The sequence below is a fragment of the Lepus europaeus genome, chromosome 9 (genome assembly GCF_033115175.1).
Source record: "Lepus europaeus isolate LE1 chromosome 9, mLepTim1.pri, whole genome shotgun sequence".
In the NCBI taxonomy this organism is placed as follows: Eukaryota; Metazoa; Chordata; class Mammalia; order Lagomorpha; family Leporidae; genus Lepus; species Lepus europaeus.
In genome coordinates, this window is record NC_084835.1 from 11,594,396 (window position 1) to 11,611,226 (window position 16,831).

Consider the following 16,831-nt stretch of genomic DNA (forward strand, 5'->3'; position numbering starts at 1 on the left):
ATATGAGGGGCATAGGAGGTGGGCATTTGGTAAGTTACTACATCATTAGGGTAGAAGAATCATGAGTGGGATTAGTGCTCTATAAAGGGACCCTCGAGAGCTCTCTCAGCCCTTCTGCCATAAGACATGGTGAGAAGCTGGCTGTACATGGAGTCGGCACTAAGTCTCATGATGCCTTGATCTTGGACTTGCCAGTATCCAGGAATGTGAGTAATAAACATTTGTAAGCCAGGAAGTCCATGGGGTTATGTTACAGCAGTAAGTATAGACTAAGAAGAGATTCTTCTCCAAGTTTTGAAGCTTGGCTACTATCTTTTCCTTGATTTATAAGCGCTATTTCTACGTCTGGGAAATAAGTCTATCATCAGACTTATGGTTTTCAAATGGCTTCAACCATATCTTGGGTTGTCTTTTTACTTTTTTGGTAATGTATTTTAAAGCACAAAGTTTTTCATTTTCATGAATTACATATCATCTATGTTTTCTCAATCACTTTCATTTTGTGTTCCTTTTAAGAGGCTCTAAGCGCAAGTCATGTAGATTCACATTGTTATTTTCATAAATATTTTAATATATTTGTAATCTTATGATGTGCTTTGAATTCATTTTGTGCATTAAATGAATGTCCTGCTCTCTCAGCAACATTTGTTTAAAAGACTGTTTTTTCCAAATTAATTAAATGGCACATTTGTTGAAAATTGTCAACTATTTTATAATGATTACAGTGACATCACTATAGTGATACCCCCTCCTTAGTCCTGATTGATGATTGGTGCCTTTCTTCTGTTTTGAATCTAAATGGGGTTTTGTCCTTGTTAGATTTGCTTAACTGGCCCTTTTTTCTGAAGGTGGACACTCAGATAGCAGTCTGGGACTACTATTTGGTGTAATACCATGAATATTACACATTTGCTTCTAGCAGTGTTTGAACCCCATCACCCAATTGTGGTATCTGTGTTTCCATTTTCTTTCACTTACATTCTTTTGTGATTACCCTGGGATTCATTGATTCATGGATTTAGAATTCGCTCGATTCTTTCACAAATGTATGGGGATTTCCCAGTGTTGGACCAAAGTTAAGGTAGGCTGTAGAAGGGATCAGCTATGGGGATGGCCCGGGTCTGAGGAGGAGGCAGGGACTGCAGGGTGACCCCCAGATCTGAAGAGGACAACACCCCAGTTTCTCCAGTTCTAGAAGAATCTGTCTTGCTATCGCAAACCACCCATCACAAGTCATCAGTGACACTGCTTAGGCTAAGCTGATGGGGTCACCGTCACTTCCGGATCTAGTTGGGCTTCTGAATCTCCCACTGTGATGGAGTATCAGTAGGATGTCTAGGATGGTCCTGTGCATGGGATGCTGGGATCGTGGGTGGGCTGGGTCCCAGTGGTTTCCTCTTCTCATTGTAACAACCCACTGCTGCAGCCTGTGCCCTGGAGGGTGGCTGTGTTAGCAGCTCTCCGTTTCTACAATTACAGTACCTGCCAGGGGCTCCTTGGAAGAGCAGAGGATTTACTTGAGCTCATAGTTTGTAGGTCCCCAGTCCAGGATTGGGCAACCCCACTGGTTCAGATATCTGGCCTGGCCTTTCCAGTTTGGATGAATTTCGTTTGTTTTTCTCGCATGAGTATCCTAGTACAATTTGGAGTAGAAGCAAGAGTGAGCATTTTTGTCTGGTTTGTATTCATGATCTTACAGGGAACTCTTTCAGCCTTTTACAAGTACAGTGTTAACCTTTTTCCCCCATGCATGTCGCTTATCAGAGGAGAGCATTCCCTTCTATTCTGATTTTGTTCAGTTATTCTTAACAGGAAATGTGCTACATTTATCTAAGAAACTTTCTGAATCTTTTCAGGTAACGGTCTAGTTTTATCCAGTCTATTCTGTGAGATATTACTTTAGTTGATTTTTGCCTGTAGAACCATTTTTCATTACTGAGATTATCCCACTTGGTCATGGTGTCTTTTTGTTTTATCACACTGCTGCATTGATTTGCTAGTAATCTGTTGAAAGTTGTTGCATTTGTGGGTTTTCTCTAGAAATACTTACATCAACGTTTGGAATCAGTGATTTCCCAGTCTCAAAAACTGAGTTGGAAACTATCCCTTCCTTGTATTTCAAACTGTTTGTGAAGGTTACAAAAGATTGGTGCCATGGTTGTCCATTTGTGTCTCCCAAAGGTTGACTGTTGGAATCCTGGTTCCCAGTGTGTGGATGTTAAGATGCAGTTGGACTTTTAAGTACTGGGATCTTGTGGGAGGTCATGAGGTCATTGGGGGCACTGCCCTTGGCGGGATCTCTCTAAATGAGTGACTTGTTCCCTGGAGTCCAGTTACAATGAAAGCACAGGACCAGCTCCCAGGTTGCTGTGGCTCCCTTCTCACCAGGTGGTCTCTGCTCTTGCTTGAACTCCTAGCACTGTGATGAACTGCTACCATCCTGCAGTAGCTACTATCCTGCTGTAGCTACCATCCTGCAGTAGCTCTTCCCCTGAGGCGAGCTGATGCCGGTGCCAGGCCCTTGAACCTCCACCCATGAATTAAATAATCCTGAATTTTTATAAATCATTCATCCTTAGGTATTTTGTTACCAGGATGGAAAATAGGCTTTTATACTTGGCATAGCTATAAATTCTTTAAACTCTTGAAACAATCAGTCAATGAATTCACCTGGTTCTGGATTTTTTTTTATTAAACTTTTATTTAATGAATATAAATTTCCAAAGTACAGCTTATGAGTTACAATGGCTTCCCCCTCCCAAAACTTCCCTTCCACCCACAACCCTCCCCTTTCCCGCTCCCTCTCCCCTTCCAATCACATCATGATTCATTTTCAATTCTCTTTATATACAGAAGATCAGTTTAGTATACATTAGGTAACAATTTCAACAGTTTGCCCCCATATAGCAACACAAAGTGAAAAAAAATACTGTTGGAGTACTAGTTATAGCATTAAATAACAGTGTGCAGCACATTAAAGACAGAGATCCTACATAATATTTTTTTAAAAAATTAATTAATTTTCTATGCCATTTCCAATTTAACACCAGGGTTTTTTTTCATTTCCAATTATCTTTATATACAGAAGATCGATCCAGTATATAATTAGTAAAGATCTCATCAGTTTGTACCCACGCAGAAACACAAAGTGTAAAAATACTGTTTCAGTACTAGTTGTAGCATCACTGCACATTAACAACACATTAAGGACAGATCCCACATGGGATGTAAGTACACAGTGACTCCTGTTGCTGACTTAACAATTTGACACTCCTGTTCATGGCGTCAGTAATCTCCCTAGGCTCTAGTCATGAGTTGCCAGGGCTATGGGAGCCTTTAGAGTTCACCGACTTTGATCTTATTCTGACAGGGTCATAGTCAAAGTGGAAGTTCTCTCCTCCCTTCAGAGAAAGGTACCTCCTTCTTCGATGGCCCCGTTCTTTCCACTGGGATCTCACTCACAGAGATCTTTCATTTAGGTCTTCTTCTTTTTTTTCTTTTCCATGGTATCTTGGCTTTCCATGCCAACAATACTCTCATGGGCTCTTCAGCCATATCCGAATGCCTTAAGGGCTGATTCTGAGGCCAGAGTGTTGTTTAGGACATCTGCCATTCTATGAGTCTGCTGTGTATCCCACTTCCCATGTTGGATCTTTCTCTCCCTTTTTGATTCTATCAGTTAGTATTAGCAGACACTTGTCTTGTTTGTGTGATCCCTTTGACTCTTAGACCTATTGGAGCCATCGAATGTGAACGGAAATTGATCACTTGGCCTAGTGAGATGGTATTGGTACATGCCACCTTGATGAGATTGTATTGGAATCCCCTGGCACATTTCTAACTCCATCATTTGGGGCAAGTCTGATTGTGCATGTCCCAAATTGTACATCTCCTCCCTCTCTTTTTCCACTCTGAAATTTAACAGGGATCAGTTTTCAGTTAAAATTTAAACACCTAAGAATAATTGTGTGTTAATTACAGAGTTCAACCACTAGTACTAGAACAGCAACAACAACAACAACAACAACAAATACTAAAAAGGATAAAGTATTACATTGTACATCTAGAGTCAGGACAAGAGCTGATCAGGTTATTGTTTCTTATAGTGTCCATTTCACTTCAACAGGTTTCCCCTTTGGTGCTCAGTTGTCACCGATCAGGGAAAACAAATGATATTTGTCTCTTTGGGACTGGCTTAATTCACTCAGCATGATTTCCAGATTGCTCCATCTTGTTGCAAATGACTGGGTTTCATTGTTTCTTACTGCTGTGTAGTATTCTATGGAGTACATGTCCCATAATTTCTTTATCCAGTCTACTGTTGATGGGCATTTGGGTTGGCTCCAGGTCTTAGCTATTGTGAATTGAGCTGCAATAAACATTAATGTGCAGATGGCTTTTTTATTAGCCAAATTAATTTCCTTTGGGTACATTCCAAGGAGTGGGATGGCTGGGTTGTATGGTAGGATTATGTTCAGGTTTCTGAGGAATCTCCAGACTGACTTCCATAGTGGCTTAACCAGTTTGCATTCCCACCAACATGGGTTAGTGTCCCTTTTTCCCCACATCCTCTCCAGCATCTATTGTGGGTAGATTTCTGAATGTGAGCCATTCTCACCGGGGTGAGGTGAAACCTCATTGTGGTTTTGATTTGCATTTCTCTGATTGCTAGTGACCTTGAACATTTTTTCATGTGTCTGTTGGCCATTTGGATTTCCTCTTTCGAAAAATGTCTATTGAGGTCCTTGGTCCATCTCTTACGTGGGTTGTTTGTTTTGTTGTTGTGGAGTTTCTTGATTTCTTTGTAGATTCTGGTTATCAACCCTTTATCTGTAGTATAGTTTGCAAATATTTTTTCCCATTCTGTCGGTTGCCTCTTCACTTTCCTGCCTGTTTCTTTTGCAGTACAGAAACTTCTCAATTTGATGCAATCCCAAATGTTAATTTTGGTTTTGACTGCCTGTGCTCCTGGGGTATTTTCCAAGAAGTCTTTGCCTGTACCTAATCTTGCAGGGTTTCTCCAATGCTCTCAAATAATTTGATGGTTTCGGGTTGTAGGTTTAAGTCTTTAATCCATGTTGGCTGAATTTTTGTGTAAGGTGAAAGGTAGGGATCTTGCTTCAAGCTTCTGCATGTGGAAATCCAATTTTCCCAGCACCATTTATTGAATAGACTGTCCTTATTCCAGGGGTCTAAGTCTCCCTTTAAGTCCCCTAACAAGTCTTTTAAATAAGCTGGTGCCCTGTAATTAGGTGCATATACATTGATAATCGTTATATCTTCCTGTTGAATGGATCCCTAACTCATTAAATAGTGCCCCTCTTTGTCACTCCTAACAGTTTTTGTGGTAAAGTTTATGTTGTCCGATATTAAGATGGCTACGCCCGCTCATTTTTCATTTCTGTTGGCATGGTATATATTTTTCCAGCCTTTCACTTTCAGTCTGTATGCATCATTGTTGGAAAGATGAGTTTCTTGCAAGCAGCAAAAAGATGGGTTTTGTTCCTTAACCCAATCCGTCAATCGGTGTCTTTTAACTGGACAGTTCAAGCCATTAACATTCAATGTGACTATTGAGAAGCAGTAACTTTGCCCTGTCATTTGCCAAAGATTTTTTCTAATATATGGTTTGAGACTCCTGTTATCTTTTGCTGTGAGTTTCCCTTCCTTTATCTTCTTTCATATTGGTGACCTTGTTTCTGTGTTTCTGTATGTAACACATCTTTAAGCATCTTTTGCAGGGCTGGACGAGTGGCGACAAATCTTTCAATTTCTGTTTGCTGTGAAAGGTCTTTCTTTCACCTTCATTCACAAATGAGAGCTTTGCAGGATATAATATTCTGGGCTGGCAGTTTTTCTCTCTTAGTACCTGGGCTATATCTCACCATTCTCTCCTAGCTTGTAGGGTTTCTGATGAGAAGTCTGCTGTGAGTCTAATTGGAGATCCTCTGAGAGTAATCTGGCGTTTCTCTCTTGCACATTTTAGGATCTTTTCTTTGTGTTTCACTGTGGTGAGTTTGATTACGATGTGTCGTGGTGAGGATCTCTTTTGTTCATGTTTATTAGGGGTTCTATGAGCTTCCTGTACTAGGATGTCTCTGTCCTTCTCCAAACCTGGGAAATTTTCTGCTAGTATCTCACTAAAAAGGCCTTCTGATCCTTTCTCCCTCTCCATGCCTTCAGGAACTCCTAGAACCCGAATGTTGGGTTTTTTAATAGTATCCTGTAGATTCCTGACAGTATTTTTTAGATTTCTGATTTCTTCTTCTTTTCTTTGACTTGACTGTTTCCTTTCCTGTTCTCTGTCTTCTAATTCCGATATTCTCTCTTCTGCTTCACCCATTCTGTTTTTAAGGCTCTCTAATGTGTTTGTCATTTGATCTATTGAGTTCTTCATTTCATTGTGGTTTTTTTTCACTATCACAGTTTCTTGTTCTACTAGTTGTTTCATTTCATTTTGATTCCTCCTTAATATTTCATCTTCACGAGACAGGTTTTCTATCTTGTCCATTAAGGATTTCTGTAGTTCAAGAATTTCTTTTTGAGAACTTCTTAATGTTCTTATCAATTTTTTGAGATCCACTTCTTTCATTTCCTCTATCTCTTCATCTTCATAATCTTGGTTGGGGTGTCTTGTTCATTTAGGGGCATCATAGTGTCTTCCTTGCTCTTGTTACCTCAGCTTTTATGTTTGTTGTTTGGCATGTTTTGTTTTTTTTTTTTTTTTGCTGTGATGTTTTTTTTTCTCGTTATACTATGCCTCTAAGTGGGCTGTCTGCTTTGTTGGATCCTTACGGGCTGTGATGGGTGTGGCCAGAGAGCTATGCTTGATTCATCAGGTTTAAGGCTGTGCAAAGAGCGACTCTCACAGATTGTTCACTCCCTTGCTCCTTGCTGGATCGCTCTCTCTCTCTCTCTTTTTTTTTTTTTTTTACTCGGGAGTGGAATTGAGGGTAGTTGAAATCTGGCCTCTGTGAGTATTCCTTTGATCTACCCCTGGGACCACACAAAGAGTTTATGCAGCCCTCAATGTGTTCTCAAGTTTCGCCAAAGTTACTGAGTTTGGCTGTGCTTTACATATGTAAAATGGTGGTGCTCTTTGTTTTGCTAGGTGAGTGAAGGGAGAGGCCTCTGTTCCCCCCCCCCAATGTCTCGGGTTTCTGAGGTGTTTGTCTTACCTCCCATTGGTTCCCGCGCTGGCGAGAGTCTGCGGCTCGTTTCCCATGGTTGTGTTTCCACGCATGGGCTCCCTATACGTCCTCTGTGTCACATCCACTAGATCCGGAAGCGTTTCCATTCTCATCATTTTCACAATCTAGTATTGAAGTGTTGTGTTCTTTTCGGGGCATCATTTTTCCTTAGCTTGTTTCTTGAATTTGTACGTTTGTTGTTTAGCATTTGTGGAGATACTCATGAGCTGTGGTGGCTTTCACCTTTGTACTATGGCTCTGTAGATAAGTGAAATGTCTGCTTTCAGTGACTATCTAGAGGCTTGTAGTGGATGTGGCCAGGGAGCTCTATATATTTTTCCAAGGTCAAGGATGTGCATAAGGTGACAAACCCAGGTTTGGCATGGTAAATCTTCTTTTTCTTTTTTGTTTAATCAGAAGGGAAATTTATTCTGCTGAGTTGAACTGCTCTCCTCAAATGAGATGAGAGCCTGAGTGCTAACTCTAGTGGGTATAATATTCATCTGTACTGTCCTAAGGAGTAAAAGGATCTGAAGTCTTCAGTATAAGTTCAGATTCCCCAGCAGTGTTTCCCACCAGGTAACCAGGAAGCCCCGAGCATGTGGAGTCTCCCATGGTGACTGCCCAAAATCCTAGCCACACTGAGAGTCCTCCACTTGGACTGTGGAAAGGGGCAACTGTGGGGTGGCTCTCGTGTGAGGAGGGTGCATTCTGCACTCAGAGGAGGTAGGGGTTGTCAGGGGATAGCTCCGAAATCTACAAACCCATCGAGGTTCCAGGAGTAGAATCTGGATTGATATCTCAAACCACCTGACCCATGCAGTGAAGGATGCTTGTTGGGCTCAGGTTATGGGGTCACCATTACTTCTGGGCATAGTTGGGTTTGTGAAGCTACAGCTTTCTTAATACTGTGATGGAGTATCTGTGGGAACCCAAGGATGGATACTTGGATGGAGTTCAGTGCTCTGGAGTGCAATGGGTCCCAACAATGACTTTCTCAGTGACATCACACTGCTGCAGCCTGCACTCTGGGGATATGGGTGTGCTAGAAGCTACCAATTAATGCAACTACAGTGGCCAGGAGGGGCTTCTTAGAAGTGGAGGAGACTTGTTTGAGCCCATAGTTTGGAGGTTCTCAGTCCAAGCCTGGGTAGCCCCATTGGATCAGGCAACTGGTGAGGCCCTCCCAGTCTGTATGAATTCTGCTTGTTGTAAAAAATATCTTAAGATTTTTAGTAAAATGTGGAAGAGAAGTAGTAAGAGTGAACATCATTGTCTTGCTTGTATTCATGATCTCACACGGAAATCTTTTAGTCTTTTCAAGCCCGATGTTAGTGGTGGGTGTTTTTTAAATATATATGTCCCATGTCATATGTGTTTAGTTCCTTTCTATTAATAATTTGTTGTGTGTTTTTAAATACAAACTGTGTTGGATTTGTAAAAGACCTTTTCTGAATCTTTTGAGGTAATCATGAGTGTGTTTATTCTTCTACTGTGAGGTGTTACCTCAGTTGATTGTTGCATGTAGAACCGTCTTTGCATTACTGTGATCAATGCCACTTGGTCATGGTGTATTTCCCTTTGAACATGCTGCTGCTGCATTTGATTTGCTAGGATATAGGTGACAATGTTTGCATCTCTGGTTTGTCTCTAGAAATGTGTGTATCATCTTTTGGAATATACCAGTCTGATAGAATCAGCTTGAAACTATGCCTTTTCCTTACATGAAGCTTTTTTGGAAAATGTATGAAGAAGTGGAGCCATCCTTTGGATGATGCTGTTCTGTGTTCCCCAAAGGTTGATGTGTGGCAAGCTCAGTCCCCTGTTTGTAGATGTTGTGATAGGACTTCCAAGAGGAAGGGGGACCTCCAAGGGGGAGGTCACTGTGGCTGCTGACCTTGGAATGGTCTCTTTAAAGACAGTGGTTGTCTTGACAGTGAGTGGTGATGAAAACACAGGAGGACCCTCAGGTCTCTGTGGCTTCCTGTCTTAGCACTTTGTCTTCCTCTCAGTTAAACCCCCCTGGGTGCCATTGACCACTAGGCCCTCACCCATGCTGAGCTGCTTTTGGTGCCGAGCCCTTGAACCTGCAAACCCATGAGCTAAACAATCATGTTTTCTTTATATAAATCGTCCAGCCTTAGGTATTTTGTTTGAGTGATGGAAAACGGACCAATATGCATACAATTGGTGTAAATACCTTTTCTTAACGTTTGGTAGAATTGATGCATGAAATCTTGTGGTTCTGGATTTTCTTGTTGTGTATTCTGGATGACTCGTACATCTTTTTACTGGTTATACGTCTAGTCGGACCTTCTGTTCTACTCACAGTTTTCTTGGGGTGTGAGAGACACAGATAGAGTGTACATACTTAAAGCATACGAATGATAAGGATCAGCATTTATGGCCCAGGTGACGATAACGACTGTCACCTCCACAGTTTTCCCTGTGGCCCTGTACTATCCTTTACCCTACATCTCCTTAGTCCCTATGTGCATCCCAATCACTGTGTTTTGTGTCCTGAAGTTTGAATCTCTGTACAAGTTCCAGTTATTATGTATGTGATTTAAATTGGACCCTTTGGTTTGCCCAATTGTTGTGGTAGGTTAAGTGATCTGTTGTTTGCTTGTCAACATGTACCAAAGTAAACAGGCTTAACAAAAATAAACTTCACATATATATTTTATTGAAATACAATCTACATCACAAGAAATGCATAGAGGAACATATAAATGAATTTGTGTGTGCGTGTGAAAACACTTGCATCAGCACCAACTTAAGAACAACACACTAGGGGTCGCTGCTGTGGTGTGGTAGGTTAAGCCACTACCTGCATTGCCAGCGTCCCATATGGGTGCTGGTTTGAATCCTGGCTATTCCCAACTCCCTGATAATGGCCTGGGAAACCAGTGGGAGATAGCTCCAGTACTTGAGCTCCTGCAGCCCTATGGGAGACCTGGAAGAAGCATGTGGCTCTGGATCAGCTCAGCTCCAACTGTTGTAACCAATTGGGAAATGAACCAGTGCGTGAAAGACCTCTCTTTCTCTCCATCTCCCTCTCTCTCTTTCCCTCTCTCTCTCCCCCTCTCTTTCCTTCTCTCTCCCTGTCTCCCTCTCTATCCCTCTGTCTCCCTCTGACTCTCCCTCTCGCTCCCTCTCTCCCTCCCTTTCTCTTTCTCCCTCGCCCCCTCTCTCCCTCTCTATCCCTCTCTCTCTCCCTATCTCTCTCTCCCTATCTCTCTCTCTCCCTCTCTCTCTCTCCCTATCTCTCTCTCTCACCCCCTCTCTCTCTCCCTCTCTCTATGTCCCTCTCCCTCTCTGTCTCTCTCTGCCTCTCCCTTCATCTCTCCCTCTTTCCTTCCCCCCTCTCTCCCTCTCTCTCTTCCTCTCTCCCTCTCTCTCTCCCCCTCTCTCCCCCATCTCTCTCCCTGTCTCCCTCTCTCTCTCCCTCTCTCCCTCCCTCTCTCTCCTTCCCTCTCTCCCTCTCTCACTCCCTCTCTCCGTCCTTCTCTCTCCTTCCCTCTCTCCTTCCCTCTCTCCCTCCCTCTCTCTCCCTCTCTCCCTCGATCCCTCCCTCTCTCCCTCTCTCTATTCCTCTCTCCCTATCTCTCTTCTTCTCTCCCTCTGTCTCCCTCTCTCTCTCCACCTCTCTCTCCCTCCTTTTCTCTGTCTCCCTCTCTCACTCCCTCTCTCTTCCTCTCTCTCCCTTTCTATTTCACTCCCTCCCTCCCTCCCTCTTTCTCTCCCTCTCCTGCTGTCCCCCTCTCTCCCTCCCCTCTCTATCTCCCTCTCTCCCTCCCTCCCTCCCTCTCGCTTTCCTTCTCCCGTTGTCCCCCTCTCTCCTCTCCCTCTATCTCTCCCTCCCTCTCTCCCTCTCCCTCCCTCTCTTCCTCCTTCTCTCACTCTCCCTCCCTCCCTCTTTCCCTCCCCTCTCTCCCTCTCTCTCTCCCTCTCCCACTTTGTCTATCTCTCCCTCTATCTCTCCCTCTCCCTCTCTCTCCCACTCTGTCTCTCCCTCTCTCTCACCCCTCTCTCCCTCTCTCTCTCCCTATCACACTCTGTCTTTCCCTCTCCCACTCTATCTTTACCTCTCTCTCTCCCTCTTTCTCTCTCCTTCTCTCTGTCTCTCCCTCTGTCTCCCACTCTATCACTCCGTCTCTCTCCCTCCCTCTCCCTCCCTCCCTCTCCCTCTGTCTCTCCCTCTCTTTCACCCTCTACCTCTCTCTTTCCCTCTCTCTCTCTCTTTCTCCCTATTTCCCTCCCTCTCCCTCTCCCTCTCTTTCTCTCTCTCCCAAATAAAGATATCTTTAAAAAAGAGCAAAGCCAATTGGACTTACTCCAAATGGTAGAATTAGAAACGTGCCAGGGGATTCCAATTCAATCCCATCAAGGTGCCATGTACCAATGCCATCTCACTAGTCAAAGTGATCAATTTCAGTTCATAATCGATCACAATGATAGGATTCAGAGTCAAAGGGATCACATAAACAAGACTAGTGTCTGCTAATACTATATGAGAGAATTAAAAAGGAGAGAACAATCCAACATGGGAAGCAGGATACACAGCAGACTCACAGAATGGCAGATGTCCTAAACAGCACTCTGGCCTCAGAATCAGCCCTTCAGGCATTCGGATCTGGCTAAAAAGCCCATGAGAGTATTTCAGGCATGGAAAGCCAAGATGCTGTGGTAAAGAAAAGAGCTGAATGAAAGATCTCTGTGAAATCCCAGTGGAAGAAATGGGCCATCAAAGAAGGAGGTACCTTTCTCTGAAGGGAGGAGAGAACTTCCACTTTGACTATGGCCTTGTCTAAATAAGATCAGAGTTGGTGAACTCCAGAGGCTTCCATAGCCTTGGCAGCTCATGACAAGAGCCTCGGGTGATTACTGACGTCATACATAAGAGTGTCAATTGTTAAATCAACAACAGGAGCCACTATGCACTTACTCCCCATGTAGGATCTCTGTCCTTAATGTGTTGTACTATGTGAATTAATGGCATAACTAGTACTCAAATAGTACTTTTTACTTTGTGTTTCTGTGTGGGTGCAAACTGTTGAAATCTTTACTTAGTACATACTAAATTGATCTTCTTCTGTGTATAAAGGTAATTCAAAATGAATCTTGATGTGAATGGAATGGGAGAGGGAGTGGGAGATGGGATGGTTGTGGGTGGATGGGACATTATGGGGGGAAAAGCCACTATAATGCAAAAGTTGTACTTTGGTATTTAAATTTATTAAATAAAAGTTTAAAAAGTACAAAAAAGAGCAAAACTTTATTATTATACCAAGAGTCCTACTATTCACCCTTTCCATCCATTTCTTTTAAACACGTGGAATAAGAGTATATTGTAATGTATATGGTATGATTCAGTAAAGCACTATTTATAACTATATACCAAGTGATATGATATCTACACTGTTTATGGGCCCTATGCATATTAACTGTCAGAAATAATAGAATGCATGTGATATTTGTCTTTTGGGGTCTGACTTATTTCTCTAAGCATCACTATGTCCAGTAGAATACATTTTGTTGCAAATGTTAGTCTTCCATTCATTTTCCTAGCTGACTAATGTTCCATCTTGTGTGTGTGTGTGTGTATGTGTATCACATTTTCTTTATCCAGTCATTAGTTGGCAGATATCTAGGCTGATTTCGTATCATGGCTATTGTGAACTGAGCTGCTATAAACATGGGACTGGCAATCACTTTTTCATATTCTGACTTGTTTTTTTAAATATATTCCCAGGAGTGGGACCGCTGGGTCATATGGCAGATGTACGTTTAGTTTTTGAGTAATCTTCATGGTGCCTGCCACAAAGATTGTACCAGTTTGTAACCTACAGAGTATCAGGGTACCTATTCCTCCCCATTCTCGCTAGTATTTGTATTTTTTTTAGATGGTAGTCATTCTAACTGGAGTGATTTAATTTGCATTTCCTTCATGGCTCCTGATCCTGAGCATTTCTCATATCTGTTTCCCATTTGCATTTCATCTTGTGAGAAAAATGCCTATAAATATCCTTTGATCCTGCTCCCTTTCTTAACTAGATTGTTTGGTTCATGTCAATTTTCCTTCGCTTCTTATGTATTCTGGCTGTTCATCCAGCAAATGTTTTCTCTATTCTGTCTGTTGCCTCTTTGTCAATTGCTTCCTCTGCTGTGTGGAAGCTTCTTCGCTTAGGTATTCCTGTTTGTCTCTTTGTGTCTTCAGTGCTTGGGCTAGCTGGGATTTTATTAAACAAATCTCGGCCTATGGCCATGTCTTGTAGAGTTTCCCCTATGTTTTCCTCCAGCATTTTCAGGGTTTCAAGTCTTAGATCTGAACCTTGATCAATTGTGAGTTGATTTTCATGTAGGATGTGAGGTAGGAGTCTTGTTTTAAACTTCTGTGTGGGGGCCCAGCACTGTAGTGCAGTAAGTTAATCATCTGCCATCAGTGCCGGCATCCCATATGGGCACTGGATCTCATACCGCTACTCCTTATCTGACTTTCTGCTATGGCCTGGGAAAACAGTGGAAGATGGCCCAGTGCTTGGGCCCCTGCACTCATGTAGGAGACATGGAGGAAGCTCCTGGCTTCCTTATCAGTGCAGCTCTGCCCATTGCAGCCATGTGGGGAGAGCCAGTGGGAGGAAGACCTTTCTTTCTCTCCCTCTGTCTATAATTCTGCCTCTCAAATAGATAAAATGTTTAACAAAAATGAACTTCTGTATGTAGAAATCCAATTTTCCTAGCACTGTTCACACTGTTTGTTTAGAGGACTGTCCTTTCTCCAGGGAATGTTTTCTATTTTTTTCCTCTGGTTTTTGTTTTAAAGCTTTATATGTTTATTTGAAAGGCAGAGCTACAGAGAGGCGGAGACAGACAGAGAGGCCTTCCATCTGCTGGTTCACTCCCCAGATGGCCAAAGTGACCAGAGTTGAGCCATCCAAAGCCAGGAGCTTCTTCCTGGTCTCCCACATCTGTAGAGGTGCCCAAGCACTTGGGCCATCTTCTGCTTTCCCAGGCCATTGTGGAGAGCTGGTTTGGAAGTGGAGCAGCCAGGACTTGAACTGGCACACATATGGGACGCATAGATGCTATGCCGGCACTGCAGGTGGCAGCTTTACCCGTTAGACCACAGTGCCGGCCTCCAAGGAATGGTGTTAGGTCATTCAGTTCAACAATTAGTGGAGGTATCTATTCTGTTCTATTTGTCTACATATCTCTTTTTTCACCAGTACCAGACTATTTTGACTCTAATGGCCCTGTACTAGGTCTTGAAATCTGCTGTTGTGCTGCCTCTAGCTGTTCTTGTTGCTTAGGGTTTTTTCAGCTGTTTGGGGGCTTTGGTGTTTCCGTATGAATTGTAGAATTGTATTTTCTTGTTCCATTTTTGGAAACTGCTAAGACATGCATATTTGATTGTTTGATGGTATCTGATGGATGCCAAACACTGTTCTCAGTCCTAATAGTTCCTTCTTGTTTATTTTTCTCTGATATTTCAGAATACTGATCTAGATCCAGTATTCTTTATTCTGTTGCCCCAGGTCACTTGTTAGGACTTTCTACTGTATTGCTATTTGAATTATTGGATACTTCACTTTGGTCATTATTTAATATCTGTGTCCTTTTCATTATTTCTTTAAATTTTTAATTATTTGAGGAAAACAGATTCCAGTTATACAGATATCTGCGCATACTGCTGCTTCCCACTCTACCATCCTTCCTGCCATGCTCACATCCTCCCTTCTCCTTCCTTTCTTATTTTCTTTGAATTTTTACAGTGATACACTTTCAGTTTATTTTCTGATCACCAGCTTATCCCTCTACTATTTACAGAACCAAGGAAGTAGTAAGTACTCAAACCACTGTTCCTCAAGGATGTAGACCACAGCTGTAACAATAACAAAATCTCAGTATGTCAGTGTTGCTCGTGTACATCACATTTTTTCCATACACAGACTAGTCAGGTGCACAGGAACCAAGCTGTAGCTCTCAGCTCCGTGGCCTATACCCAGAACCCCACAGTCACAGGGTGTAGGGTTCCAGTCTCCGCCATGAAGGTTCCCTGTCCCCAGCCTAGTGGCCTCCAGCAGTGGTGGAACTGCCTGCTATTTCCCGAATGTGGACTGAGCTCAGCTATAGCTCTACTTAAGCAAATAGTTTGTGTCAGTTTGCTGGGATAGGGGAGAAGGTCCACATGGCCTCCTTTCATAGGGCTAAGTAGTGACCCGGCCTAAAATGGGCTCCCCAGGCCAGACCTGCATCCAGTGAGGAACTTCCACATGTTTCCCAAAGCTGCCAATGCAGGGACCAGGGAAGCCTCCCCTCACCCTGCCCTGTGAAGACAGCAAGCCTCACCATGCACCACTGGCAGATAGGCAGGAGTGGCTGGCAGCCATGTGTTTGCCACTCTCCTCACTGCTCCATGGATTCTCTGTTTGTTCTGTCCATTCTGCACTGCAAACGTCCCCAGTCAGTCCCCTGAGAATGCTGTCCTGTTTTTTCTGGAACTTTTCTGTGGATAAGGCCAACGTGGCTTCCCTCTGTTCCACCATTTTGAATCTCCTTATTTTCACACGTTTCCGTGAACCCAGAGAACACATTCTATAGGAGATCATTAAACACTTTGAAGTCACTGTATTTGCTCGCGAAGAGACATGTCATTTATTCCTGAACAAGTAGACACTTACTTTCCTTCTCCCGCATGGATTTGAAAAGCTTGATCATTCGATTTTCAGTACTGATGAGCACCAGAGGTCCAATGGTGGCATAGCCGTTGCCCACCAACATCTGGAGACAGAGATGAACCGGGTCAATTTTCCACCACATCCCTGAGAATGAGAACACAATGCAGTCCAACAAGTACAGGAGCACAAAGATGCTCATGAGCAGCAGGATGGTGCAGGTGGCCCTGTGCTCTGGGGAGGCTGTTTGAGAGAGGTTGGTGCTGTGAAGGTGCTGGGACTGCCTCTTGTGCCTGCACAGGAGAGTCACCATGTACCCACTTGAGACGGCCATGAGCCCAATAAGGGAGACATCCCGGAAGATAGCAGTTGCAAAAAAAGTATACCAGGGTAAGTAGCTCAGGGGCCTAAGAGAGCAAGACTTGGTGACAAACATAAGACTGTTGGATGTCTGATTTTTGGTGGCAATAGTGGAGATTAAGAAACGAGCGCTGATGGACAAATTGAAGACCCATAGGAAGAGAAACCCACACATGATGTGATGTGAGGCTGTGCGCTTGACCTTTGCCAAACAGGAGCTCCTGGGGCTGAGGGTGATGGCCTGGAGGACACTCAGCAGGCAGGTCGTGCCCAGGGAGAGGCCCCGCATCACCTGGTGCAAGTAGATGACAGCTTTACATGTGATGTCATCCCATAACTCCTGAGTCTCAATAATGTCTGTGGCTATGACCCCCACAGTGATCAGCATCAGCAGGTGGATGAGGGCCAGGTGCCCAATGGCCAGGTCTGTGGGCCTGGGCCTGTGCTGGAGAAAGAACCAGAGGACGTGGAAGAGAAGAAGGAAGGCGTTGGCTGTGATCCCAATGCTGACTTCAGAGTAAAAGGCATTTCTTATGGCAATAAAATGAAAAGCTATATTCTTTTTAGTCATCTTTTTATGGGAAGAGAGAAAAAGCATTTAGT

At 43.3% G+C, this 16,831-nt stretch overlaps 1 protein-coding gene and 1 long non-coding RNA gene across 2 annotated transcripts in view; one reads left to right on the plus strand and one right to left on the minus strand.

The window, feature by feature from the left end:
* LOC133766425 (uncharacterized) overlaps positions 1–16,831 on the plus strand; it is a 116,647-nt gene that overhangs the window by 40,050 nt on the left and 59,766 nt on the right. The window lies entirely within an intron of this gene.
* On the minus strand, positions 15,849–16,799 carry LOC133766664 (vomeronasal type-1 receptor 90-like). The gene has a single exon (XM_062200323.1). The coding sequence runs from the start codon at positions 16,797–16,799 to the stop codon at positions 15,849–15,851; it is 951 nt and encodes a 316-aa protein (XP_062056307.1).

What these genes read in the sequence shown, in the direction of transcription:
- LOC133766664 (XM_062200323.1), bottom strand. Translation starts at nt 16,799, where the DNA reads ATGACTAAAAAGAATATAGCTTTTCATTTTATTGCCATAAGAAATGCC.